General features: G+C 46.7%; 1 protein-coding gene across 1 annotated transcript; it reads left to right on the plus strand.

The window, feature by feature from the left end:
- Window positions 1–12,399: 12,399 nt before the first annotated feature.
- On the plus strand, window positions 12,400–21,617 carry LOC127001047 (glutamate receptor ionotropic, kainate glr-3-like). Its single transcript, XM_050865215.1, has 6 exons — window positions 12,400–12,548; window positions 16,715–16,956; window positions 17,797–17,981; window positions 19,593–19,741; window positions 20,974–21,136; window positions 21,495–21,617. The coding sequence occupies exons 1-6, from the start codon at window positions 12,427–12,429 to the stop codon at window positions 21,615–21,617; spliced, it is 984 nt and encodes a 327-aa protein (XP_050721172.1). The 5' UTR covers window positions 12,400–12,426.
- Window positions 21,618–27,568: the final 5,951 nt, after the last annotated feature.

Genomic DNA, 27,568 nt, shown 5'->3' on the forward strand with positions numbered 1-27,568 from the left:
AGATAGACAAGAAAGTAAAGCAATAGGACGGTAGTTTGAGGGATTGGAGCGGTCACCCTTCTTAGGTATAGGCTGTATGAAGGCATACTTCCAGCAAGAAGGAAAGGTAGATGTTGACAGGCAGAGGCGAAAGAGTTTGACCAGGCAGGGTGACAGCACGGAGGCACAGTGTTTAAGGACAATAGGAGGCACTCCATCAGGTCCACAAGCCTTCGGAGGATTGAGGCCAGAGAGGCATAGAAAACATCATTTTGAAGAATCTTTATAACAGGCATAAAGGAGTCAGAGGGGGGATGAGTAGGAGGAATATGCCCAGAATCGTCCAGAGTGGAGTTTTTGGAAAAAGTTTGAGAGAAGAGTTCAGCCTTAGAGATAGATGAGACGGCAGTGTTGCCGTCAGGACTGAGAAGTGGAGGGAAAGATGAAGAAGTGAAGTTGGAGGAGATGTTTTTGGCTAGATGCCAGAAGTCACGGGAAGAGTTAGAGAAAGCAAGGTTTTGACATTTTCTATTAATGAAAGAATTTTTGGTTAGTCGGAGAATAGATTTGGCACGATTTCGGGCAGAAATGTAAAGTTCATAATTAGCATTAGTTTGAAGGCTCTGGTACCTTTTGTGAGCTACCTCTCTATCATTGACAGCACGAGAACAAGCATGATTAAACCAAGGCTTTTTAGCGTGAGGAGTAGAGAAAGAACGAGGAATGTATGCCTCCATTCCAGAGACAATCACCTCTGTGATGCGCTGAGCACACACAGGGGTCTCTATCCTGGAAGCAATAATCATTCCACGGGAAATCGGAAAAGTACATCCTCAGGTCGTCCCACCGAGCTGAAGCAAAATGCCAGAAGCATCGCCTCTTCGGTGGGTCCAGAGGGATGTACAGGAGCGATAGGACAGGATGCAGAAATAAGATTGTGATCGGAGGAGCCCAACGGAGAGAACAGTTTGACAGAATAAGCAGAAGGGTTTGAGGTAAGGAAGAGGTTTAGAAAGTTGGGCCGATCTCCAAGACGGTCGGGAATACGTGTAGGGTGCTGGACCAACTGCTCTAGGTCGTTGAGGATAGCAAAGTTGTAGGCTTGTTCACCAGGATGGTCAGTGAAAGAGGATGAAAGCCAAAGCTGGTGGTGAACATTGAAATCTCCTAGGATGGAGATTTCAGCGAAGGGAGAGAAGATGTGCTCCACTTTAGAATTCAAATAATCAAAGAATTTTACATAGTTGGTAGAGTTAGGTGAGAGATAAACAGCACAGATGTATTTAGTAATAGAATGACAGTGAAGTCTTAACCAGATGGTGGAAAATTCAGAATAGTCAAGGTCGTGGGCACGAGAGCAAGTGATGTCGTTGCGCACGTAGGCGCAACATCCAGCTTTGGATTGAAATTTAGGATAGAGATAGTAGGAGGGAACAGAGTAGAGATTGCTGTCAGTAGCCTCAGAAACCTGTGTTTCGGTAAGGAAGAGAAGGTGAGGTTTAGAGGAGGAGAGATGATGTTCCACAGTATGAAAATTAGAGCGAAGACCGCGAATGTTGCAGAAATTGAGAAGAAAGAGGTTCGAGGAGTTATCAAGACACCTCTCGGGTCGGCAGCCAGAAGGGGAGTCCTCCCTGGGGGAATTTGTGGTCCCTCCCCCAGTCGGGGACTCCGAGGCTTGGTGTATGTGCGCCATTTTGAAATTTTAATTTTGGGAAAAGGTGTATATGTTGTATGAATGCAGTGTGGTGTGGATAAAGAGAGGATCTGTCTTTAGAGAGCATGCTGAACTACTCTCCGGTGTTGGTGAGACAATAGGGAAACGGTTAGTGAGGACATGGGAAGGGTCTTTGGAGGGCTTCAGCTCCCTTCTCACCTCCCATATATACCTCACCGGGAGTGGCTTGCGCCCGCTCGGTAGGTGTCTTCCTACCTACTCCAGCCAAGGACATTAGATGAGTGTTTCCTGTTGTTGTTCACTCATTTAGGACAGGAGATAAGTATTTCCTGTCGCTGTTCACTCATAGATTCATTGTCGCTATTGGAACCCGGTGGAGAAAGAAAAACAAAAGTATGTGTGATATTCATGTAACAAGTGATTCTGTAGTTTGTGTTCGGTCTGTGACTCAGGCCAAGAGTAGAATAAAAGAATGATAAAAGGCTGCCACTCGCTGGCCCGATAAAAGTAAATTCAGAAAGATAATTTGGTAAAAGAGATAAGCCCTTGTTTTTAAATGCCTCAGTTCGCCAGTTTGAAAAGCCTCTCGTAGAAGTTGCTGGAGTTTTCATGGACTGTTTTGTGATCCTAGTGATAGTTTTACACGACTTATGCGTCTTGAACTGAAAAACTACCCTTGAAAACCCTATTAATCTTCTCTGTAGCCTTAGGAACAGTCGTGATGGGAGTTCAAGACGATGATAACCACCGCAGGCCTCTTCCCAGAACATTCAGTAAATAGGACTTGTAAAAATTAGTTGTGATTCTAAGCAACAATTAATCACTGACTGGCAGCATACGCAGGAAGGTGCATTGCCTCGCCCACCCTACGAAGTCATCCCAGGGCGGTCCTCTGAGCAATCTTCCTTTACCCTCCCAGCAGGACTGATTTTTTTAAGTATACAAAAGGCTAAACGAAGGTGCTATTTACTAAGTACCTAAACTAAAAGAAAGACTAGGAGCATATAAATTAGTTAAATTTTGTTCAATTCTGATCCGAATGCAAGAACATTTACTTCCCCATTCCAACAGCCTCCCTTTGTCTGTAGTTCCTCTTTTCTACATATTATAAAGGGATTACCAAAACACATTTCCAGACAAAATTGATCACTTCTGGAATATTTCTTTTTACTACGTGGGAGCAGCATGTTGTCCCCTCAATCCCTCACTCCCCCCCGACTCGTTTGGCGTAAAGAAAGGTAGACAGGCAGACCATCAAAGACAACTCAGTGAAACAAACGCCGTTTACTTTCAGCAGAACAAAGTGATCCCGGGACACAGAACACACAATGAGCGCCTGTCACAAGTGTTTCAAGACCTGTGTAAACGAGCGTTTGTGGTACATGTACCTGTGGTCTGGAGGACTGTCCTTCAGGTCCATAGCGAAGATGACTGGAAGAAGTCCAACGACCGTGCGAAAGTGGGTGGTGCGTCTACTGAACGAGAACCTTCGGCACGTGTACGGCGCCGGCGGACAAGTCTTCGTGGAGCCCTGCAGGCTGTCGGCTGCCGCGTATGGCTACTACTAGTTCACGCAGTGGAGTCCTGTAATGGTTCATGACTGAGGTCACAGTTAGCTTGTATTGATATATATCAGCACCATGATCATCAGGCATTAATACTTCAATACAGAACCAAGGCCTTTCTCGGCGTTCTCCATGCACCTCTCTGTCTAATGTCTCTTTGCTGTTAGTAATATATATATATATATATATATATATATATATATATATATATATATATATATATATATATATATATATATATATATATATATATATATATATATATATATATATATATATATATATATATATATATATATATATATATATATATATATATATATATATATATATATATATATCTATATATATGTGTGTGTGTGTGTGTGTGTGTGTGTGTGTGTGTATATATATATATATATATATATATATATATATATATATATATATATATATATATATATATATATATATATATATATATATATATATATATATATATGGGTTAAAGCAATACCAGTATTCCGACGCTTTGGCAGTGATGTTATCGATGTTGTTACTGAGATTGCAGTGCGTGTGGTAAAGAGACACAAGCGCAGGTTACAAGGTTGAGTGAATGAAAATCTAAATTTCATTGGAAATGTTATTTTGGACGTACTTGAGCTGCTTCATGCATCAAGACTTAAAGATTGCCCATGGAGGTGCAAATAAAACTGTTACACCTCCTCTTGAAATTGTATTCAATCAAATATATAACAGCGGGAGAAACTTCCGGAGATGCAAGCGAACAAACAAACCATCAATGTTGAAGTAAGAGCACGAAAGCAACCCGTCATGACAATCACAGCGTGACGTGGTCTACAAAACAATTGTATTTTCTTTTGAAAAATAATAAAGTTTATTTGGTGTAAGCAATTGTCATTAATATATCCCTATGTTAAAAAGTAAGGCTATAGGGACTTACGCTAAATTATGCGTGGCCTCGGTGATCATCTCACTTCACTGGCCCCTCCGCCTGTGGTGGTTGAGAACCCGCTACTCCGGGGCACAAGGCAAGGGTTACATCTTGCTCCCCCACGGGCTTACCACAGTTTTCCTCCCCCAGATATCCCCAGGTGCCCGGGTGGATGAACAGCTGGGCAGCTTGGCCCGACTACCCTATGCCGGGATCGAACCCGGGCTCGCAGTCTCGTATGCAAGGCACACCACTACAGGAAGTGCTGCCTGGCTCAGGAAAGTGTGCATCTCTGGCAGGAAGGGACTATGTCTGAAACGGTGGCGATCTTTTTCTTTGAGGAGGTGCCGAGCATTGGTCTCGTGGAACATTTGCAATACAGTACATCTAAAAGCTTGCAATTTCAATTCCTCCTTTTTCTTTCAAATTGAAAAATAATAATGGAGACTTAGCTGCCGGAGTTAGTAAAAGACAGTGCTCTGTTCATGTATGCATGTTTCCTGTGTGAGTGTGTGTGTGGGTGTGAGTGTGGGTGTGTGTGTACATGTGTTTAGCCCTGCTGTGCGCGTATTGTCCCTGCCACGAGGGAGCGTGGAGGGGCACACGAACACTTTGGTATCAAGTCATCAATGTCATACATTATATAGTCTCTTAACAGCCGAGTCATAAGTATGAATCATTACGGCAATAAGATCACGTTTAACAAATGGCATTACCTTGAATTGATAATAATATTAGGTTTAACAATTGAGAATGAAATGCTTGGCGAGGTGGCACCAACACCGCTTGGGTGGCGCCTGCACGGGATGATGGACGTTATTACTCTTATTATCAGCGTTATTGTTATTAGCATTGTTATTATGACTATTATTATTATTATTATTAGTAGTAGTAGTAGTATTAATATTATTATCATTATTATTATTATTACTATCAGTTTTATTATTATTATTATCATTATTATTTTATTATTTTCATTACTATTACTATAGTAATAATTTACGCTATTTTTCTCCTGTCATCTTTGTGGCGAAGACTCCGGAGGAGCGTCGCGGCGGCCCCGGGCGTGTGTGCGGCGGTCGTCTCGTTGGTGGCCGTGGCGGGGCAGCGGGCAGCGGCGGGCCTGGCTGCTCAAGACCTGGAGAGCCGTGGGCAGCCCGACCGGCTTGACGGCCTGCTGGTCGGGGCGGGACAGGTTGTAGAACACCATTTTGTGGGATGTCACCTAGTGGTAGCAGCCGCCAGCACCACGATCACTGGGACTTTCATGAGGAGGTGCGCGCACTGTGTATTATAAGTAGTAGTAGTAGGAGCAGTTTTAGTAGTAGTAGTAGTACTACTATTAGTAGTAGAAGTAGTGGTGGTGGTGGTGGTGGTCGTAGGGGCAACAACAGCAGAAGCAGCAGTAGCAGGAGCAGCGGTAGTAGTAGTCAGCAAGGCAGCCAGTAGTCAGCACGGCAGCCAGTAGTCAGTACAGCAGCCAGTAGTCAGCACGGCAGCCAGTAGTCAGCACGGCAGCCAGTAGTCAGCACGGCAGCCAGTAGTCAGCACGGCAGCCAGTAGTCAGTACAGCAGCCAGTAGTCAGCACGGCAGCCAGTAGTCAGCACGGCAGCCAGTAGTCAGCACGGCAGCCAGTAGTCAGCACGGCAGCCAGTAGTCAGCACGGCAGCCAGTAGTCAGCACGGCAGCCAGTAGTCAGCACGGCAGCCAGTAGTCAGCACGGCAGCCAGTAGTCAGCACGGCAGGAAGTAGTCAGTAAACCAGCCAGTAGTCAGCACAGCAGCCAGTAGTCAGCACGGCAGCCAGTAGTCAGCACGGCAGCCAGTAGTCAGCACGGCAGCCAGTAGTCAGCACGGCAGCCAGTAGTCAGCACGGCAGCCAGTAGTCAGCACGGCAGCCAGTAGTCAGCACGGCAGCCAGTAGTCAGCACGGCAGCCAGTAGTCAGCACGGCAGCCAGTAGTCAGCACGGCAGCCAGTAGTCAGCACGGCAGCCAGTAGTCAGCACGGCAGCCAGTAGTCAGCACGGCAGCCAGTAGTCAGCACGGCAGCCAGTAGTCAGCACGGCAGCCAGTAGTCAGCACGGCAGGCAGTAGTCAGCACGGCAGCCAGTAGTCAGCACGGCAGCCAGTAGTCAGCACGGCAGCCAGTAGTCAGCACGGCAGCCAGTAGTCAGCACGGCAGCCAGTAGTCAGCACGGCAGCCAGTAGTCAGCACGGCAGCCAGTAGTCAGCACGGCAGCCAGTAGTCAGCACGGCAGCCAGTAGTCAGCACGGCAGCCAGTAGTCAGCACGGCAGCCAGTAGTCAGCACGGCACCCAGTAGTCAGCACGGCACCCAGTAGTCAGCACGGCAGCCAGTAGTCAGCACGGCAGCCAGTAGACAGCACGGAAGCCAATAGCCAGCAGTCAGCACGGCAGCCAGTAGTCAGCACGGCAGCCAGTAGTCAGCACGGCAGCCAGTAGTCAGCACGGCAGCCAGTAGTCAGCACGGCAGCCAGTAGTCAGCACGGCAGCCAGTAGTCAGCACGGCAGCCAGTAGTCAGCACGGCAGCCAGTAGTCAGCAAGGCAGCCAGTAGTCAGCACGGCAGCCAGTAGTCAGCACGGCAGCCAGTAGTCAGCACGGCAGCCAGTAGTCAGTAAGGCAGCCAGTAGTCAGCACGGCAGCCAGTAGTCAGTAAGGCAGCCAGTAGTCAGTAAGGCAGCCAGTAGTCAGCACGGCAGCCAGTAGTCAGCACGGCAGCCAGTAGTCAGCACGGCAGCCAGTAGTCAGCACGGCAGCCAGTAGTCAGCACTGCAGCCAGTAGTCAGCACGGCAGCCAGTAGTCAGCACGGCAGCCAGTAGTCAGCACGGCAGCCAGTAGTCAGCACGGCAGCCAGTAGTCAGCAAGGCAGCCAGTAGTCAGCACGGCAGCCAGTAGTCAGCACGGCAGCCAGTAGTCAGCACGGCAGCCAGTAGTCAGCACGGCAGCCAGTAGTCAGCACGGCAGCCAGTAGTCAGCACGGCAGCCAGTAGTCAGCACGGCAGCCAGTAGTCAGCACGGCAGCCAGTAGTCAGCACGGCAGCCAGTAGTCAGAAAGGCAGCCAGTAGTCAGCACGGCAGCCAGTAGTCAGCAAGGCAGCCAGTAGTCAGCACGGCAGCCAGTAGTCAGCACGGCAGCCAGTAGTCAGCACGGCAGCCAGTAGTCAGCACGGCAGCCAGTAGTCAGCACGGCAGCCAGTAGTCAGCACGGCAGCCAGTAGTCAGTAAGGCAGCCAGTAGTCAGCACGGCAGCCAGTAGTCAGCACGGCAGCCAGTAGTCAGCACGGCAGCCAGTAGTCAGCACGGCAGCCAGTAGTCAGCACGGCAGCCAGTAGTCAGCAAGGCAGCCAGTAGTCAGCACGGCAGCCAGTAGTCAGTAAGGAGGCAGTTTTTAGGGACAAGAGACGCTCCATCGGGTCCCTAAGCCTTCTGAGGATTTAGGCGAGAGACGGCAAAGAAAGCATCATTCTTAAGAATTTTAATAACAGTAGGAGGAATGTGCTCTAAAGCCACGTTCACACTGTGCTGACTCGGGGCCACGACAACCCAGCGACTTTTCCATTTGACAAGTTGGTTCCCACGCTCCAAGAAGGGGGGGGAGGTTTTATTGGGGTCTTGGTGTCTTGCCGACTGTCTGGGACATTCGGCCAACTTGATGCCAGCATGTCGTGCTAACCCTCACGACTCCAGACTCCCGTCACGACGTCGGCGCAGCATTCGGCAACAGTCTCTAGACCTCTTTCAAGACATGCCCGACCCTTTCACATCAACACCCAAGACCTCGTGTACCCTAGAGTCGTGGGTAGTCGTGGCCCAGAGTCGGCACAGTATGAACGGGGCTTAAATCGTGCAGAGTAAAATCTTTATAGAAAGTTTGAGCAAAAAGCGCAACTTTGAAGACTTTTTTTTTTTACAGCAGAGGAAGCAGCTCAAGGGCAAAAAAAGGAAACAATAATGAAAAATAGGCCCGCTATTCGCTGCTCCCACCAAAAGCTCTCAGAGGAGTGGCCAAAAGAGAGGTCAACTTCCTGATACCCTCCTCTTGAAAGAGTTCAAGTCGTAGGCAGGAGGAAATACAGATGAAGGAAGATCGTTCCAGAGTTTACCTGCGTGAGGGATGAAAGAGTGAAGATGCTGGTTAACTCGTGCGTAAGGGATTTGGACAATAAAGGGATGAGCTTGAGTAGAAATTCGTGTGTGGCGAGGCCGCGGGAGGGGGGGAGGCATACAGTTAGCAAGTTCAGAAGAGCAGTCTGCGTGAGAATATCGATAGAGTGTGACAGTTGTAGTGCCATCAAGATTAAGGAAAGGTGGGAAAGGTGATGCAAATTTGTTTTAGATATATTTTGGCTAGTTGCCATAAGTCTATGGGGAATTAGAATGGGCAAGGTTTTTTAAATTTTCTATTTAATCAAGCAGTTTTGGGTGAGTCAGAAAATATAACTGGCGCGATTTTGGGGCAGAAATGTGAAGATCATGATTAGCAAGAGTGCGAAGGCTCAGGCACTCTCTCTGAGCTGCCTCTCTATCTTTGACAGCACGAGGACATGTGTGACTGAACCAGGACTTTTCAGCATGAGGAGTGTGAAATGTGTGCCTCCATCCCAGATACAATGACCTCCGCAATGCACTGGGCAAAGAGAGAGGTTTCTCTGACCTGGAAGCAATAATCATTCCGTGGAAAATCGGAAAAGAACATGTTTAAAATAAAATGCAAGAGGCGTCACCCTTTCGCTTGGTTATTGTTGGTTGTAGGCTTTAGGGGCGATAGAATAGGGTGCGAAAGCAAGGTTGTGATCGGAGGAGACCAACGGAGAGAACTGTTTAACAAAATAAGCTGAAGGATTAGAGGTAAGGAAGAGGTCTAGAATATTAGGCGTGTCTCCATGATGGTGGGAGATTTTTTTTGTGTGTGTTTGTGCTTCCTGTAGCGACAGTAGGCTCTCTTGAGGGGCATCATGGACGGCCCCATCCCGTTAGTGCCGCAGGCGAATTTCATTATAGTGGCTGCCGTGACGTATGACTTGCTTGGCCCATGCTGCCCCCCGGTGCTCCATCTGAACGAAGTCGCTGAATTTAGGGTCGATTGAAGATGTAAGCAGCATGTCGGTAATCTTCCGCCACTTGGCGATGGCTTATAAAATCAGCTTGTTTCGGTCGGACTCGAACGTAGGTCCATGGAATCGCCACGCCCGCACGCTGAACACTCGGCCACCGCCTCCCCATACGGAATCGGGATAGGGTGCTGAACCAACAACTCTAGATCATCGAGGAGGACAAAGTTAAATGCTAGTTCACAAGCTGGTCAGTGAAAGAGGATGAAAGGCAAAGTTGGTGGCGAACACTGAAATTTTTTAAAATGGAAGTCTCAGCGAAGGGTGGGCGTCAAGATGTGATCCACTTAGGAATTCAAATATACTAAAAAATAATCAAATTTTTTACATAGCTGAAAGAGTTAGGCGAGAGATAAGTAGCACAGATGTACTTAGTGATAAAATGCCAATGAAATTTTACCCAAATGGAAAATTCTGAAGAGTCAAGGTCGCGAGCACGAGAGCAAGTGATATCATTGCGTGCATTGACACAGCTTCCAGCTTTGGATTGAAATTTACGATAGAGTAGGAGGGAGCAGTAGAGATTACTGTATCATAAACCTGTGAGAGGGTGAGTTTCAGAGGAGGATAAAAGGTGTTCCACAGAATGGAAATTAGAGCGGAAGCTTAGACTGTTACAGAGCTGATGAAGAGAAACTTGAAAGAGTTATCATAACACCTCTTTGGGTCGTTGACAAAAGAAGCGGGATTCGACCTCAGGACAGTTCCGATCCCCTCTCCAAATGGGGACTCCAAGGCGGGTTGTGTAAAACTCGTGATAAATTTGATAAATTCTGAGCAAATGGTGTGTGTCGCGTGTATGTAGTTTAATATAGAATGTGTGGGAATTCGTCTTTAGGTAGTATGCTGAACTACTCCCTGGTATTAATGAGACAGTAGAGAAACGGAGAGTGAGGACACGGCAGGGTCATTGATAGGTTTGCAGCTGCTCCTCGTCTCCATATATGCCGTCTCGGCAGGTGTCTACCTGCCCACTCCCTCGAGATCAAGTGATCTTTGGAAACCCGAGACGGGACACAACCCCCGACTGACACGCGTTACACATTCACTGTTGGCTGGACAGGGGACGCGGATCAAAGGAGAGTGCCCATCAGTCTCCACTCCGCCCGGGATTCGAACCCTGAACCTCTCGGTTATGAGCCTAGCGTGCTAACTACTACACTATACAGTGTGTGTGTGTGTGTGTGTGTGTGTGTGTGTGTGTGTGTGTGTGTGTGTACTATATAAATTATATAATTTTTTTTATTATTTCAGAATGCACAAGAAAACTCAAGCACTGTTTGTGAACTTGGAGAAGCTTCAAGACAATCTGCGAGGCCTACATCCAAAGGCTGTCCACGAGTCTCTTGAAAAGGAAAAAAAGTTTCAACTTGAAGAGGTGTGGAGCAAAGACAAACCTTCATGTCGTGTGTTGCTTATCGACAGTACTGGCAACACAACCACCATGACCTCAGAGTGAGTGTAGTGTACACATTATATCCATCGCATGATCGTCGTGACCGCTTTCTGTGTCCGTGTCTTTGGCGGTGAATACAGCTGTGAGCGTTGGGATGCGTGGCAACACAAAGGTACGGACAACGGGGAGAGGCGGTGGGAGTCAGTCAGGGGATGATAGGCCAGCTCGACACATGTAAGAATAAAACACTTGTTCAGAGGGTCACATGGCTCTTGTCAGTCCGGATCCTTGAGGTGAGCGGCACGGGCGGCGATGTATATGTCATATGACAGGCAGGGTGATCCGTTGCCTCACCTTGTATGTTTCTTTTCACTTCAAGCTTTCCTCTCAGTGAACTGGTAATCCTGCTTCTGTGCGAAACTCCACTATGGACAACCGGTGTGTATGTAATTTGAGTAGCACAGTGCACCATTACACTTGTCTTGCAATTGTTTCTTTTCTCTTTAGGCTTCTGCTGTGGTGGCGGCTGTGGCTGCAACCCGAGACGCGAGTGGTTGTGATGGGCAGCGGCCGGGACGTGGAGGCGCTGCTCACGGACAAGGTCTTCCGTAATACTCGCCAGGCTCTGTACATCGCTCCCTACACTGGTGACGTAAACTCGGATGAATTTAAAATCAAATTAATTAAATATGCCTATTGTGAAGAGGAGAATAGATATTCTCCGCATATTCGTTGACTCTTAGCATATCAGAGCAGGGTCATCAGTCATTTGATGGTGAAGCTGGTTAAGTAAAGTTGTTTCATGCGCTAATGGCCTCGGTGCTCATCTCAGTCACACTTTCCCTTGAGCGAGTGGCGGGAAATAATCCCTGGACACAGGGCCAGTGTGACATCTGGGTTACAGTATTTACCAGCCCGAAGTTTCCCAGGTACTACCCATCTATCACCCAGCCCGAAAGGGAGGATGAGTGGGCTGCGCACCGACTGCCCGGGCTGGGCTTCAAACCCAAGCCCGCGGACTCATATCCAGGCGTGGTAATCGCTCCACCATGTTGCCATAATTACAATGTGTTTAAAGCACCACATTCATTTTCCTGAACTTTGAATTTTGAACTCTCTCAAGACGTGAACACCAAGGCACCTCTCCATCTGGTGCTGCATGACCCTGTTTGGGCTACTGCTATAACTGTTTGCAGAGCAGTACCAGCGGACTTTTTTTATCCCTTGAACTGCCTTCCTTACTGTAAACACACACACACACACACACATGTACGGCGTTCCCCCAGGCAGGAGTAGCTGGTTGCAGGCGTATCTTCGGTGCCAGTACTGCCGTGAAGGGCGTGTCGGCGTGCGGCGACTCTACCGCTGGCACCCGGCGGAAGGGGTGCCGCGGAACGCTGAACTCCGCAAAGGTATTGGTGAACCCCCCCCCCCCCTATCTCTCTCTCTCTCTCCCTCTCTCTCTCTGCTAACGACGCCTGCACGTTTTCATTTTTTTCCATCTTTTTTTTTTTTTTACTACACAGAAGACAGACCAAGTAGCAGCAGCAGCAGCAGTAGTAGTAATACAGTGTAGTAGAAGTAGTAGTAGTAGTAGTAATAGTAGCAGTAGTAGCCCTCGGGGAAAAGGGATCTATGCACAGACACGATAAACTTTGCCGTGGTAATCATGGCATACATATATTTTTTTTACAGATGGTTTCGAGGACTTCAACGGCCATCACTTCAGGATCGTAACAATGGAATACTTCCCGTACGTCAACCACGAGCGCATCACCGACGGTCCCGGCGCTGTTGTCCGCCTCACTGACTCCCTCAACCTCCGTATGATAATGGCCGTTGCTCCACATCTAAACTTTACGTAAGTGACACGATACAATCTTCCTTTGAGCTTATAAACGTGTGAAGGTCTTTAATAAGTGGGATTCCAGTGACCCCTCTTTCGGCCACCTCTTTGGATTCTTTTTAGGAGCAGCGAGTAGCGGGCTTTTTTTATTATTGTTTTCTTTTTTTGTGTGCCCTTGAGCTGTCTCCTTTGTTGTAAAAAAAAGTTCTGGGAGTACTGGAGTAGGTCTCGTCTGTTAGAAAAAACGTTCGCCGTCCACAACTACTACTACTACTATTACTACTACTACTCCTACAACTGCTACTACTACCACTACTACTTGATCTGTCTCCTGTGTTTGATGAGGATGATTTCATAAAGCTCTGGTAGTATTTGAGTAGGTCTCGTCTATTAGAGAAACTTAGGATTATTCTATTCGTCTATTAGAAAAACTTAGGAAATATATGCGAGAATTGGTCTATTTAGACGAATAGAATAATCCTAAGTTTCTCTAATAGACGAGACCTGATTGTTTCCCTTGAATAATTCAAGGGAAACAATCAGTGCAAAGCTAGACCACGAAAATGAAATGAAAAAGTGAACAGGAATGTGATGGAGTGCTTTTGGTAATCATAGTAATGCCATGAAGAGCAATGTGCCGCTTCCTGAAGAGCAAGGCTTGGCGCTTCACAAATAATACTGAAAAATAGCCACAGAGCAGTTGGCGTGCAGCACACCCACCTGCTCATCCTTCTTTTCGGGCTCGTCGATAAATGGGTACCTGGGGAAACCTGAGGAAGGTGAACTGTGGCAACCCGGATGTTACAGAGGCCTTTTGTCGGGTTAATGCATGGGTTGTCCCCCACCACAGGCTCAAAGGGCCGACGGGACGGAGATGAGCACCGCCGCCACGCACAGCTATGGCATATGGTCTCTACCTAATAGCCCCGTAACCCACACCCCAGACGTGAACAGAGGGACAGAACCATTACCATCAGCCCCGCCTTGACCAGTCCCATTACCCCCATGACCATTCCCTTTGACCCCCCCCCCCCCCTCCATACCATTCCTATTTTTTTTACAGCAAAGGAGACGGCTCAAGGCAACAAAAAGTGTAGAAAAAAAGCCCGCGTCTCACCGCTCCCATAATAGACAAAAGTAAAGAGTTGCCAAAAGAGAGGTCAATTTCGGGAGGAGAGGTGTCCTGATATACTCTTCTTGAAGGAAGTCAAGTCATAGGCAGGAGGAAATGCAGACGAAGGAAGGCTGTTACAGAGTTTACCAGTGTAAGGGATGAAAGGGTGGAAGATGCTGGTTAACTCTTGCATAAGGGGTTTGGACAGTATAGGGATGAGCTAAATTAGAAAGTCGAGTGCAGCGGGGCCGCTAGAGGGGGGAGGCATGCAGTTAGCAAGTTCAGAAGAGCAGTCAGCATGAAAATATCGATAAAAGATAAAAAGAGAGGCAACATGGCGGCGGAATTTAAAGGTAGAAGACTGTCAGTATACGGAGGGGAGTTGATGAGACGAAGAGCCTCTGACTCTACTTTGTCCAAGGGAACTGTGTGAGCGGAGACCCCCCCCTCCCCCCATCCCCAACACATGTGATGCATACTCCTTACGAGGGCGGACAAGGCCCCTGTATATGTATAGCATCTGTGCGGGGTAGAAAAACTGGCGGACACGATACAGAACGCCCAACCTCGAGGAAGCTGGTTTATTGAGAGAGGAGGTATGGAGTTTCCAGCTGAGATTTGGAGTTAAGGATAGACCGAGGATGTTTAGTGTTGAAGAAGGTGACAGCTGAGTGCCGTCGAAGAATAGAGGATAGGTGTTTGGAAGATGAGTGTGATGAGTTGATAGGTGAAGAAATTGAGTTTTTGAGGCGTTGAAGGACACCAGGTTCTTCTTGCCCCAATCGGAAATGACAGTAAGGTCTGAGGTTATGCGTTCTGCAGCCTCAAGCCTGGAATCGTCTAGTTCCTGTTGAGTTACTTTTCTATCAAAAAAAGTTGAGAAATGCAGAGTAGAGTCATCGGCGTAAGAATGGATAGGACAGTTCGCTTTGGAAAGATCATTGATGAACAACAGAAAGAGAGTGGGAGATAGGACAGAGCCCTGAGGAACACCACTGTTGATAGGTTTAGGGGAAGAACAGTGACCGTCTAATACAGCAGAGATAGAACGGTCAGAGAGGGAACTGGAGATAAAGGTACAGAGAGAACAATTGTAGTGCCCTGAAGTTTGGGGCATCAGGTGATGCAAAAAAAAATCAAAGGGGACGGAGAAATAAAGGGAAATGAAAAAAAACTGATGCCAGAAACAGAGGGTAATGCTGCCACCATCCGGCGATCTAAGGGCGAACAGGGTCACCTCTAGCTCGCAGGGAACCTTAAAGTTTAAGTAATTCAAAATTGGGGACTCATGGGAGGGTTTTCCGGGGACTCTAGAAGAGTTAGCATGGACGGGCGGAGGTGTGGAGGCGGAGAGTCAGAAACCACCACGGCTGTCTGGACCACACTCACGTCAAGGTTAACACCAAAGGAGACAAGGAAATAACAATAGATATGATAATGTACATTTATTTCTTTGCTTTCCGATCAAAGAATGAATTCTAGACTGACGAGTCAGTATTGAGGTGAGTACACGAGGGACCTTGGCGGCCACCTGTCGCGGACGACACGTAATAAAAACCTCGAGTACAAAATTTACCTAAATTCATGAACAATAATCATACATAGTAGAAGGCACCACCGTGCGGTTTCGCACTCTCAAGATAATACACTTTACAACACTACGTAGATATCTGTTGCGTCCTGCCGACTCAGAGAAATAGACAAAGAAGTGATTTACTCATGAGAAATACCAGAACCTGTGAATGAATAACCATACGGGGGAAACGAGACCGCGAGGAGACTCACGCCAACAACGCCACTCAAATTCCGATAACTTGAATACTTTACAATTTCCTCCTAACTTCTCACATTTACAAAAGAACATTGACTATTTTATGGGGAACTAACGTTACGACCCGGCCTATAGCGAAGAGGAAAAGGGCTTGACTCCCGTGATCTATAGGCTACTAGGAGCGCACACAGAGGTTCTCCTCGCTGTCGGAAGGTAGAACGTTGCTCAGCCTTGAGGGGAATGTTAAATCATAATGGTGAATATGTGAGTGTGTGTGTGTGTGTGTGTGTGTGTGTGTGTGTGTGTGTGTGTGTTGTGGCCACTGACGAGGAGCCCACGGCCTGTTGATCGGAGGAGGGATGATGAGTCACGAGCGATACACATGGGTAAAATAAATTATTCAACTTTGTTACTCAATTGGGAGACTACTTATGATTCGTGTTACCGGTCTTATATAGGGATGGGGGAAGCAGGCTAGAGCCCAGAAAACGAAAGTGAGTAGGCGTGATTTGGGGAGTATAGTGTTTTGTGTATGTTTATGGGTGAAGGAGGGAAATGAGGCCGTATATCCTTCCCTTCGTTGTGACTTTAATATTGGCAGGTGTCGAAACTACACTTAACGCGGCCAAAAAATCTACCAATATGTTGAATTACTTATAGGAAGGTAAATTGGCAAGGTGTTGCACGGCATCTCGGCCAATGCGTGTGCCGCAGAAGGGGCGGAGTAAGGAAGCTGCTAGAAGCGGCGTGGACTACGTGACTGGAGAGAGAGAGGGGGGGGGAGGGCAAGGGTGAGGTGGCTGACGCCAAGCCAAAAATTTGGCGGGGAAGCGGGCGTGTCTGGCCGTGCGGCGGGTCAGGGAGTATGTCTGGCGGAGAGTAGGGGTAACGAGGAGGGAGTGGGGTGGGCCTCTCGGTGAAAGTCTGGAATATTCCACGCGATAACGGCTCCTGGCGACACTTATATTTACTTATAATACTTAAAACTACTTTATCTCCCTAATTTCTATTTTTCCCGTACTCAATTAAATTTTGGCATTACACCATGACCATTGCCATTACCCACAGCCCCGCCATAACCATTCCCATTACCCCCCATGACCATTCCCTTTGACCCTTCCCCTCCATGACCAGTCCCATTACCCCCCATGACCATTCCCATACCCCCCCCTCCGTGATCAGTCCCATTAACCCCCATGACCATCTCCATAACCCTCCCCACTCCATGACCAGCCCAAATACCCACAACCCCGTCACCATCCTATCCCTAACACATTAAATCATTTATTTCCCCAGCTACACGATCCGGGAGCCGGAGGACTGCCTGTGGGGTCTTGAGGCCAGCGGCGGCAACTGGACAGGCATCGTAGGGACTCTTCAGTATGAAAAGGCCGACTTCTCCATGGACCTCACCCTGACGCCCCAGAGAGCAGCGATAGTGGAGTACGGGAGGGTGTACATCGGGGAAGAAATGGCCATCTTGTCCCTGAAGCCAAGGCCACTACCCGAGTACTTAGCTTTGTTCAGGCCCTTAGAAGGTAAGAGATGGTTCTGTAACTCTCTCTCTCTCTCTCTCTCTCTCTCTCTCTCTCTCTCTCTCTCTCTCTCTCTCTCTCTCTCTCTCTCTCTCTCTCATATATTGTCAGATAAATACACCGGTCTGACTAACGGTGTTGTCAGGTTTGCATGAAATCATTAAAACTTGGAGTTTTAAGTTCAACTTTTAAATAAAAAAATATATGTGATTAGATTTTTTTTTTAAACGTCATGTTTTTTTTACATGCTATGTAAAAACATTTATAACTTCGATTAAAAAAAATCAATTAAATGAAAACATATTGAAAAAGAAATCACATCAGCTTGTCAGGATGAATGGAAAGTATCGATGTTCGAGGAAATCAGTGAACAAATAACAAAGAACCTGCGTCATTTTTTGCAATTTATTTTTTTTGTCCGATTATCTTGAACTCTTCTTATGATAATTATGTTACTGTTACACACAACACGTGCACAGCCTAACCAAGACCGTCGGTGCAATTTAAAGCTACGGCGGCCGTACTCTTCTTCCCTTGAGCATATAAAAAGTGTTTCAAGTGGCCACGCGAAACCTTTCATTATTAGGACTCGTCGAAAGCAGCTCCGGTTCCTGCCAAAACTGAAGGGTTATTTCACACTGCTCGGCAAATATTGAATTAGACACACAATTATTCGTATATGAAGCAGTACGACTTGAATAATTATGTATAGTATTTTACTCCTGAAAATAGTGTCTCAGTGGAATATTAAAGTTCACTTTGTTTTCCTAAAGTGTGTGTGTGTGTGTGTGTGTGTGTGTGTGCTCAATCAAGCGCTGCTGCCATGCGTCATTTCTTCCTCAGGCACTGTCTGGGTCTCCATGGTGGCCGGCGTCATGGTGTGGAGCCTAACACTCTGGGCCTTGCTCAGGATCATACAAACTGGCGCGGAGAAGCACCCGATGAAGCTCACGCGGGCACTTTTCTACGGCTGGGGCCTGCTGCTGGAGGACACGCCCTTTGACCCGCCCGACAGCGTCACAGGACAGGTGTATTTTTTGACAGTAAAGTAGGCAGCTCAAGGGCAAAAAAAAGGTCCCCAAACTGCCCCTTGGCGCTATTCCTGCAAATAGTGTGCATGTAGTAAAAGAGTTCCAATACAGAGGCCAAAATTATTTGGAAAGGTATATTGACACTCTCCTGAAAAAGCGCAGGAGGAAATGCAGAGAAAGCTGATCTAGCTGTTCCTGAGTTTGCCTACGAAAGGGATGAAAGAATGAAGATGCTGGTTATCTTACATAAGGGATTTGTGTAGTAGAGGGCTGAGCAAGAGTAGGAAGTCATGTGCAGGAAGGCCGCGGGAGGAGTGGAGGCATGCAGTGAACAACGTCAGAAGTCAGCATGAAAATAAGATAGAAGATAGAGAGACAACACTGCGGCGGAGTTAAGACGCAGAAAACTCATTGATTGAAATATGATAACTTGTTGCCAGATACCCAATTTGATTTTAGAGAAAAAAAATAGGTACCTTTGATGCACTCTTGACCTTGGTGCATCGGATTCAAGCTTCTATGGATGGCGGGTCAGATACTAGGCTTGTTTCTCTTAATTTCTCCTCTGCATTCGATTTAATTTAACATAAAGCACCATTTAAACTTTTGTCAGAAAGTGTAAACGACTTATTTTACAATATTCTATCTGACTTTTTGTATCTGATAGGCACCAGCGCGTTGCCATTGATAGGTATTTTAGAAGCTTTAAGCCTCGTTCACAGTGTGCCGACTCTGGGCCACGACAACCCAGCGACTTCTATGCCTCCTTCACACTGCTCCGACTCAGCATCCAGCGATCGTTTCTAGACCTCTTTCCGACCATGTGCGACCCTTTCACATCAACCTCTCGCACCCAAGACCTCGTATACCCGAGTCACTGGGTTGCCGGGGCCCAGAGTCGGCACAGTGTGAACGGGGCTAAATCAAGTCCGGCGTTCCTCAGGGCAGTGTTTTCGGTCCACTAGTTTTTATTGTATTTTTTTCTATACTAGTGATTTCTGGCATGGGATTTCTTCTCAGTGGCATATGCCGATGGTTGACTACTTCTTTATTTTTCTCTATTCCTGATCCTCATAGAAGGTCTCTTGGTCACTCATTGCAATGCGAAACTTGATTTGAATTTTTCTTGGCGGCAGCCATGAAATGCGATCCTGCCAAGACTAGTACTACTATTTCTAGCCACTCAAGGACCACCGACCCACCACATCCTTATATCTTAATGGACCAAGCAATCCACTATAGTAACTTATTAAAATCACTTGAGGTAACATTGTAGGTTGTCCTTTAAGAATCACATTAGAAAAACTGCTTATGTACTTTTCCAGAAGGCCGAGGTGTTGAGGAAATGCAGGGCTGTTTTCATTGATCAAAATATTGTTTATTTTTTCATTTGTTTTGCCCTTTTTAAGCGTTGTGGTCCGATTTGGATGTCGGCAGCTCCATCTCATCTCAACCTTTTAAACCTTTCTTTTAATCAGTATCGTTTCTAGCTCACCAATGGCCTCTTACTAAAGCTGTTTGAGTTGAGCAGTTTTGTGTGCAGATTCCAAGACTGTTGAGGCATACTGTTCTGTGCCTTCTTTTAACGAACGTGATTCCTCTCGACAGCTGATGCTCGGAGTGTGGCTCCTCGTGTGTCTGGTGCTGAGGACCTCGTACACCTCCTCGCTGACCTCCCACCTCGTGGTGCAAGGCGAATCTGCCGCTATAAATGACATGGAGACGCTGGGCAGACTACACGGGGAAGAGGGACGGCAGTGGGGCACGCAAATTTTCTCTGGAGCATTCAACATTTTTCTGAGTAGCGGCTCAAACCCAGTCTACCACACTATTAAGACACACATGCAGGTAAGTCATGCCAAATTGGAGATAACGATTATGTAAGACAATAATATGAAAAGTTTAGAAGTTGCGTTCTCCAAATATTGTTATTCCCAGGAAATCCAAGACAAGTCACGACGGGTTTCGTTCGCGCTTAGGTTAGTGAAAAGCGTGCAGTGAGAAATGCATGTGTGTTACGGGTTTCTCGTAATACGCATGATATGTACGCACGTATGTGAAACAAGATGTAGCGTCCGTATATTCCGTTTTTACTCCCAAACAATCTGAGCCTAACAGTTATGTCATATTTCTACTTGCCAGAGTGTGCCGAACGACGAAGCCCTCCAAAAGGTTCTTGGTGACGGCTTTTCGTTTTTCCGTAACTATTACATTATGAGGATCTTGGTGGAGACCTTCTATGCCAGGCAAGCTGCAAGCGTCAAGCCTTTCCACATCGGGACGACGAAGTATCCACTCTTTGTTGGCAACGCTTGGTCCTTCAGGTGTGTGTGTGTGTGTGTGTGTGTGTGTGTGTGTGTGTGTGTGTTCCTCATTCACCACTGTTTGATCATGCACTGGACTCGCGATCGCCAGCCAGTACCCTCCTCGAATGAGCAAGAAGCTAAGGTGACGCATCTTCGGGTACGGCTGAAGCCTCACACAGACACACCCGAGACACAACCCCAAACTGAGACCCGGAGAGCTGGCGTGGCCCACAGCTCACCCTTTCGGGCTGGTCGATAAATGGGTACCTGGGGAAACCCGGAGAAGGTAAACTGTGGCAACCCGGATGCCACACTGGCCCCGTGTCCCGGGGTGACGGGTTCTTTGGGTCTTATTCTTTAGCATTTCGGCGCCCAAGCACATAACTGACGAGGCTTTCGTGGGATTTGGGGGCATTTCCAGGGGTAGTGTTATGACGCTGGTGGTAGTTTGACCCTTCTTCTCTACCATGAACCTAAAAAAAACACTCATTAGAACCTGATTAATCTCCTTTTCGGCCTTTGGAAGTGGTTGATGTGACGGTGGAAGCGTCTGACAACACCAACCTTATCCACCACAGGCTCAAGGGCCAATGCAACGGAGATTAGCACCGAGGCCATGCGCAGCTCTACCGTAGCCCCTAACTTTGTCCTTACCTAGCAGTACAGACGAGCCGTGTCCCCAGACGCGGCGCCCCCTACAAGGTCCGCCTCGACGCCGCCGTTCAACGCTTGCTGGACGCCGGGCTGGTCGCCTTCTGGATGAACGACGTCATCACGCAACACCTGCGGGAGATACGCCGAGAAAGCCACGCGGACGCCAGCACGGCCATGGCGACCTCCACCCCGGTACTCTGATGGCCCTTGTTGGGGAAGTGTAGTGGCGGGGAGTCTCTCTCTCTCTCTCTCTCTCTCTCTCTCTCTCTCTCTCTCTCTCTCTCTCTCTCTCTCTCTCTCTCTCTCTCTCTTCATGGCGCAGGCAAGTGTTTATAATGGCGCCAACTATTCTTGGCTCATGCTGCCCCCCAGAGCTCATTCTTTAGGTCAGCATGTGAGTAGTTTTAGGTCACTCGGCGGTGGCTGAAAAACCACAAGTGGTGGCGGCAGATTCAAACCCACATCATCCAGAACGCGGGACTGACACGCTAACCAATCAGCCACCGCCTCCCCTATCATCATCATCATCGTCATCATATGTTTCTTGCAGGAGGGTGACAGTGAGCAGACCGTCCTGAGGCTCGTCCACCTGCAGGCAACCTTCTACATCCTGTGCCTCGGCTACGCGGCGGCGGCGTGCTCCTTCCTCGTGGAGCAAGTGCCGCTCCGCTAGTGCCTGCTGACCACCGCCCACCCACACTCATATAGGAGAGAGAGAGAGAGAGAGAGAGAGAGAGAGAGAGAGAGAGAGAGAGAGAGTTTATTTCAAAGCGTGTCAGCAAAATATATTTGATAATGTAAAATCATATCCATGCTGGCTGGCGATGCATGCATGCAGGTACTACCTCCCTCACTCCCTCCCTCACTCCCTCGTTTGGTGGGTAATTAAGAACAAGAGTGTTATTATTACTGTGTCTATTTCTTGTGTTTGTCTGCAGCAATTTTATAATATATTGAGGAATAGAGGCTCCCCCGTACCCCGAACAGTTACAACCGAGCGAGTAGAATATTCCTGAAGCCGAGGGAACACACGGCCTGGACAGCGGGGGCCGGGGAAGCACGGTCCAGTAACACACAAATATTTTATGAAAACAAAATGCAGTTTATTAATGGCACCAAATTTATCATTAACCAATAGCTAGATTGATGAGTCAATAGTAAACATTCAAAACTTTCAGTAACTTACCGTAAGTCAGACAGCAACTTTATATCAAGCAAACTTAGCGGTCCAGGCGAATTTTATTTATAGTGGCTGCCGTAACATATGACTTTTGCTTGGCCCTTGCTGCCCCCCGGTGCTCCTCCTGAACGAAGTCGCTGAAGTTAGGGTTGACTGAAGGCCTGGGCAGCATGTGGGTAATCTACCGTCACTCGGCGATGGCTTGAAAAATCAGCGCATTTAGGTGCGACTCGAACCTATGTCCGCGGGCTCACCACGTACTAGGGTATTAATCAAAGGTTGAATTTCCTGTCACAAACGCATAAAAAATAAATCATGCTGTAGAAATACTTAGTGACTCCTTAAAGTAAACGTTTTCACGGTACCTTTTTATTGATTTCCACACGCTTGTCGTTCCTCGTCTGCCCCGCCATCCCGAGAGCCAATGAGGGGCCCCCATCAATGCTTCACCTTCCGCCTTCCAGCCAATCACACGGTAGTACGCCGTGACGTCAGAACCGAGCCTCCGGTGAGCTTCATCTGCTGCTGTGTTTACGTAAATGGCCAAGGGTGTGCCGTGGGTGTGGGTGTTGGTCGTACGAAGGGTTTTCTGCGCACGAGGAGGCCGATTCAGGGACGAAAGGTGAGCAACAGGACGTTCTTGGTGACGAGTTGATGGCAGGCGGCTGTTTTGTGTGTTATGAGGCAAGGACGAGAGGTGAGCAATATAACATTCGTGGTGACGTGAGCTGGTGGAGAGTGACTGTTGGTGCGTTATAAGGAAGGAACGTTCGAAGGGATATATTATGCGCACGAGGAGGCCGCTACGGTGACGAGAGGTGAGGAGCATGCGAGTTTGTGGCGGGTGGCGGCTTTGTGTTATGAGGCAAGGACGAGAGGTGAGCAGTAGTGTTTTGTGAGGCAGAGAAGAGATGAGCAACACGTTCTTAATCTTAATAACAAGTTGCTGTCGAGTGGCTGTTGGTTTGTTATGAGGCGAGGACGATAGGTGGGCAACAAGCTCTTACGCCCGTTTTGTTAAGCGTATCAGCACCTCAGTTCGCCTGTTTGAAAAGCCTCTCCTAGAAGTTGTTGGGATGTTCATGGACTGTTTTGTGATGCTGGTGATAGTTTTACACGACTTCTGCATCTTGAACGGGAAAAATCACCCTGAAAACCCGGTTAATCTTTTCCGTGGCCTTGGGAATGGTCGTAATGGGAGCCCGATACCTTAATTTTACACGACTTCTGCACCATGAACGGAAAAAATCATTCATGAAAACTCGGTTAATTTTTAGCTGTGGCCTTGGGAAATAGTTGAAATGGGAGCGCGATACCTTAGTTTAACTCGACTTCTGCATCTTGAACGGGAGAAATCACCCTGAAAACCCCGTTAATCTTCTCCGTGGCCTTGGGAATGGTCGTAATGGGAGCCCGATACCTTGGTTTAACTCGACGTCTGCATCTTGAACGGAAAAAAATCACCCTGAAAACCCGGTTAATCATCTCCGTGGCCTTGGAAATGGTCGTAATGGAGCCCGGTAAACTTGTTCTTATAACATGTTCATCGTCTCGGCACTAGGGTTTTCCTGGGATCCCGGGATCCCGGACGATTTTCAAGGTTTAATAATCCCGGGATATTTTTGCACATCCCAGGAAATCCCGGGATGAAATTAAGTATAAAAATAGGGGCAGATTTAACTGCAGGATGGTTGTGGAGTTGTGGTTCTATTTATATTTATATACAGGGTGTCCCGTGAGGAATGTTTTGTGTGTGTGCAGGAAGGAGTTACGCCCGTTTTCTTAAACAGTGTAAACCTAGGATACCACATTGTTAGTTAGCTAGACCCCCACAAATGGGTTTCATAAACGCATCTGACGCCGTTCTGTGTATGGCTAGGATCCCACATTACTGGAACATTCGTGTGTTGACCTACCACACCACATGGGGCGACCATACCCACCCGAAAGAGAAACGAAATGTAAGAAATGTATTCATTATATTAAAAACGTTTATGAATAATCAATAAATATTTTATTATTCTACTTGTTATTATCTCACTTCTCTATTTTAATCAGTAACTCTGTACAAGATTTTAAAACGACATGCGTGGTCGCGCGTGTATTGAAGTAAGAAAGAAGTCGATTATAACTATACAGTATAGTAATGTAGTTTATTATGATTAAGATGAATGAGATCACTACCTTTGAATGAATGAATGAGTTCCAAGGCCTGAAATAGGTAATACATGATAATCGAGTACTTATACACGTGCCTACTTGTAAAATATAATAACTGAAATGATGCATTCAGTGCTTGATATACAGACTATTTCATACATTATTTTCTTTTCTTTCTACTCAAAGATTTATACAGCTGGAAATCAGTAATGTCGATCTAGTAAAATTAAGTTTAACGCCACTCTCAGGCAGAGTCGGACTAGGGTGCTAACGAGGGCCGTGCCATGTAGTGGGTGGAGGGGGCCGGGTCCCATATAAGCTACTGTCGTTATTATATGACTTAGCATGGGTTTTTAAGTCCAGGGGCCCATGTATCTTGGAGGGCCCTTGTGCCATTGGCACACGGGTACATAGGCCAGTCCGACCCTGCACTCAGGCAAAATTGTTGGTCAGCAGGGGTACTTCTCACACTTCTTATCGGTTAAATGTCATTATTCAATGCATTTTGAACCACATATATATATATATAAATATATATATATATATATATATATATATATATATATATATATATATATATATATATATATATATATGCGTCACAAATTGCTAGAAACGCCGCTAGCGATTTTTTAAAAATTAGTGGGTTTCTTATGGGTGCCTCGGGGCGCCGGGCGGGAGAACGCATACATGTTGACATTTCACGAGTAACTGACTCATAATTTGGTTAGGTTAATTAAGCTTTCCCATGCTGTTTTTCGTCCAAATACAGCATTGTAGTCGGATGGTTTCCTGTGCACGACCGGATTGCTTCACTAGAAACAGTTTTTGTGCATAAGTAAGCGGGGTGGTCTTGTCTCTCGTAGCCATTTTCAAGCTGTGCGGCATCAGCTGATTCACAGGCCAGCCATCCTACTACTATCCATATCAGACCCTATGACATACCGTTTTTCGCAAATATCTTTCAAACGAAGACTCGGATCAGCATGGGACTTTGACACAGATTGCTTCACACACTCCGCTAAATTTTGACGCTATTGTGCATTACCAGATGCGGTTAATTATGGCGTTTACTCTTGACTGTGATGTCAAAACCTGCGTGAGCCACTTACACATTCGAACAAGTGAGGTGTGACGTATTTGTGACGTGTATCCACCACCTACCTCCACCCCTGGCCTCCCCTACTCCCATCCCTCCCTTTCCCTCCTTCTCCCCCGCACCCTCTCCCCCCGCCCTCTTTCTCCCCCATACCTGCCCCCCTCCCCCCTCTCTCTCTCTCTCACTCTCTCTCTCTCTCTCGGTGCACATGCGATGTGAAGCTTTGCACACATATGACTTGTCTATAATGGCGGATAACTCGAAAGTATATGCCAAGTATGGTCTGGTGTTTTATGCACACGACCCTGATTCCTGTTCCAGCGTAACGGGATGTTGCTTAAGTGTTGTATGAGGTTTGTTTGGCAATTATATAACCATTGAAAGTTCTACGAGTATATGACCCTCCTTCCCACAGGTTACGTTGAGCGTATGATGGAATGAAGTACGTAGCTGACGCTTGATCATTTATAGGAAATCGCGAAAGAGACGGAAAGGAATAAGGATGGAATTGAAGCGGGAATTCATTGCAGAGTAAAAACGTGAAACGAAATTGGAGAAATATATGAAAATTTTCTTCTAATATTAGAAAAGACTGCTATACGATATGTGTTCATGTAGATAGCTATGTTAAAAAGTCATAGCACACAAAAATAGACAGCGAGTATATGATAGATGGATTAATAATGTAAATAACTGACCACATATATAGATGTTAATTCAAAATTCATCACCATCGACAAACAGGTCATCCTCGTCATCACTGTTGATGCTGATGCAGACTTCATATAATTTATATTTATCTGCCATTAATTCGAGTCATACGTGTGCATGTATTCATATCTCGTGTACATCGCAAGTGAGAGAGAGAGAGAGAGAGAGAGAGAGAGAGAGAGAGAGAGAGAGAGAGAGGCGGGGGAGAGGATGCGGGGGAGAAGGAGGGTAGGAGGGAGGGATGGGAGTAGGGGAAGCCAGGGGTGGAGGTAGGTGGTGGATACACGTCACAAATACGTCACGCCTCACCTGCTCGAATGTGTAAGTGGCTCACGCAGGTTTTGCCATCACAGTCAAGAGTAAACGCCGTAATTAACCGCATCTGGCATTGCACAATAGCGTCAAAAATTAGCGGAGTGTTTGAAACAATCTGTGCCAAAGCCCCATGCCGATCCGAGTCTTCGTTTGAAAGATATTTGCGAAAAACGTTATGTCATAGGGTCTGATATAGTAGGGCGGGAGCTACCAACCTTTGTGAATCGTCCGCAATTCTGTGGTGTGCTGGGTCCCGACTGTGGTTGTCTAGCTAACAACACACTGCTGGGTGTGCGAGTGTTTAAGAAATCGAAACATAACTTTCGGGTGCCAGCACACCACCGTGGTGTGTTGACTTACGAAACGATCGAAATTTTAAAAGTTTAAGAAAACGGCCGTTACTGTTTAGGTATTTTCTTGAGTATTATAAAGCAGCCATGGCACTCCCGTTACCCGTAACAGAGCTCGTATAATGAACACCATGTCTGCATATTCCACGTTGCTGTATGTATACGGCACTGAGATGAGCGTGACAATTTAACAAAACTGCAAAAAAAGCAGCACACTTTCCCTTTTCTGTGAGATTATTTTTAATCATTTAGTTCATGTTATAAATAAAGAATGCATACGTTTAGTTTTTCTTCATTTATTTTTTACTACATTTTCTGTCATTAGAACTCTTTTCATTTCACTGAGTATAAATGGAAACAAATGTTTTTTTATCAGCGATAATGAACTAGTTTACATTGTCATTCGCATTGGAAATCGGAAGAAGAACAAAAATAAAGCAGTAAACGAAGCATATTTTAGCTCTTATTCTTATTTCTTTTACTTTGTTGAGAAACAAAGTGTGTGCTGGAAATTTGGAATTAAACATTAAGTGGAATTAATAAGACAGTCAATCTACAGTATTATTTCTGCATATTTATCAATGTTAAGCACATCAAAAACCTGAAAGGGAAACTAGGTATAATGTGCAATTTTAGACTATTGAAAATTCCGGGAATTCCCGGAATCCCGGAATTAGGGTTAATTTTATCCCAGAATCCCGGGACAAAGAAAAAGGTCCAAAACGACAATCCCCTCGGCCCCACAGTTCACACGTTTGAATAGTCTCGTAGACGTCCCTGGGATATTCATGGACTATTTTGTGATCCGA

This window comes from Eriocheir sinensis, chromosome 20 (genome assembly GCF_024679095.1).
Source record: "Eriocheir sinensis breed Jianghai 21 chromosome 20, ASM2467909v1, whole genome shotgun sequence".
Classification (NCBI taxonomy): Eukaryota; Metazoa; Arthropoda; class Malacostraca; order Decapoda; family Varunidae; genus Eriocheir; species Eriocheir sinensis.

Excerpts from the sequence above, each read along its gene's own strand:
- LOC127001047 (XM_050865215.1), top strand. The coding sequence starts at position 12,427 with ATGGAATACTTCCCGTACGTCAACCACGAGCGCATCACCGACGGTCCC. Across the intron at positions 12,549-16,714 it reads GCTCCACATCTAAACTTTAC|CTACACGATCCGGGAGCCGG; the intron begins GTAAGTGACACG and ends TTATTTCCCCAG. Across the intron at positions 17,982-19,592 it reads CCGACAGCGTCACAGGACAG|CTGATGCTCGGAGTGTGGCT; the intron begins GTGTATTTTTTG and ends TCCTCTCGACAG.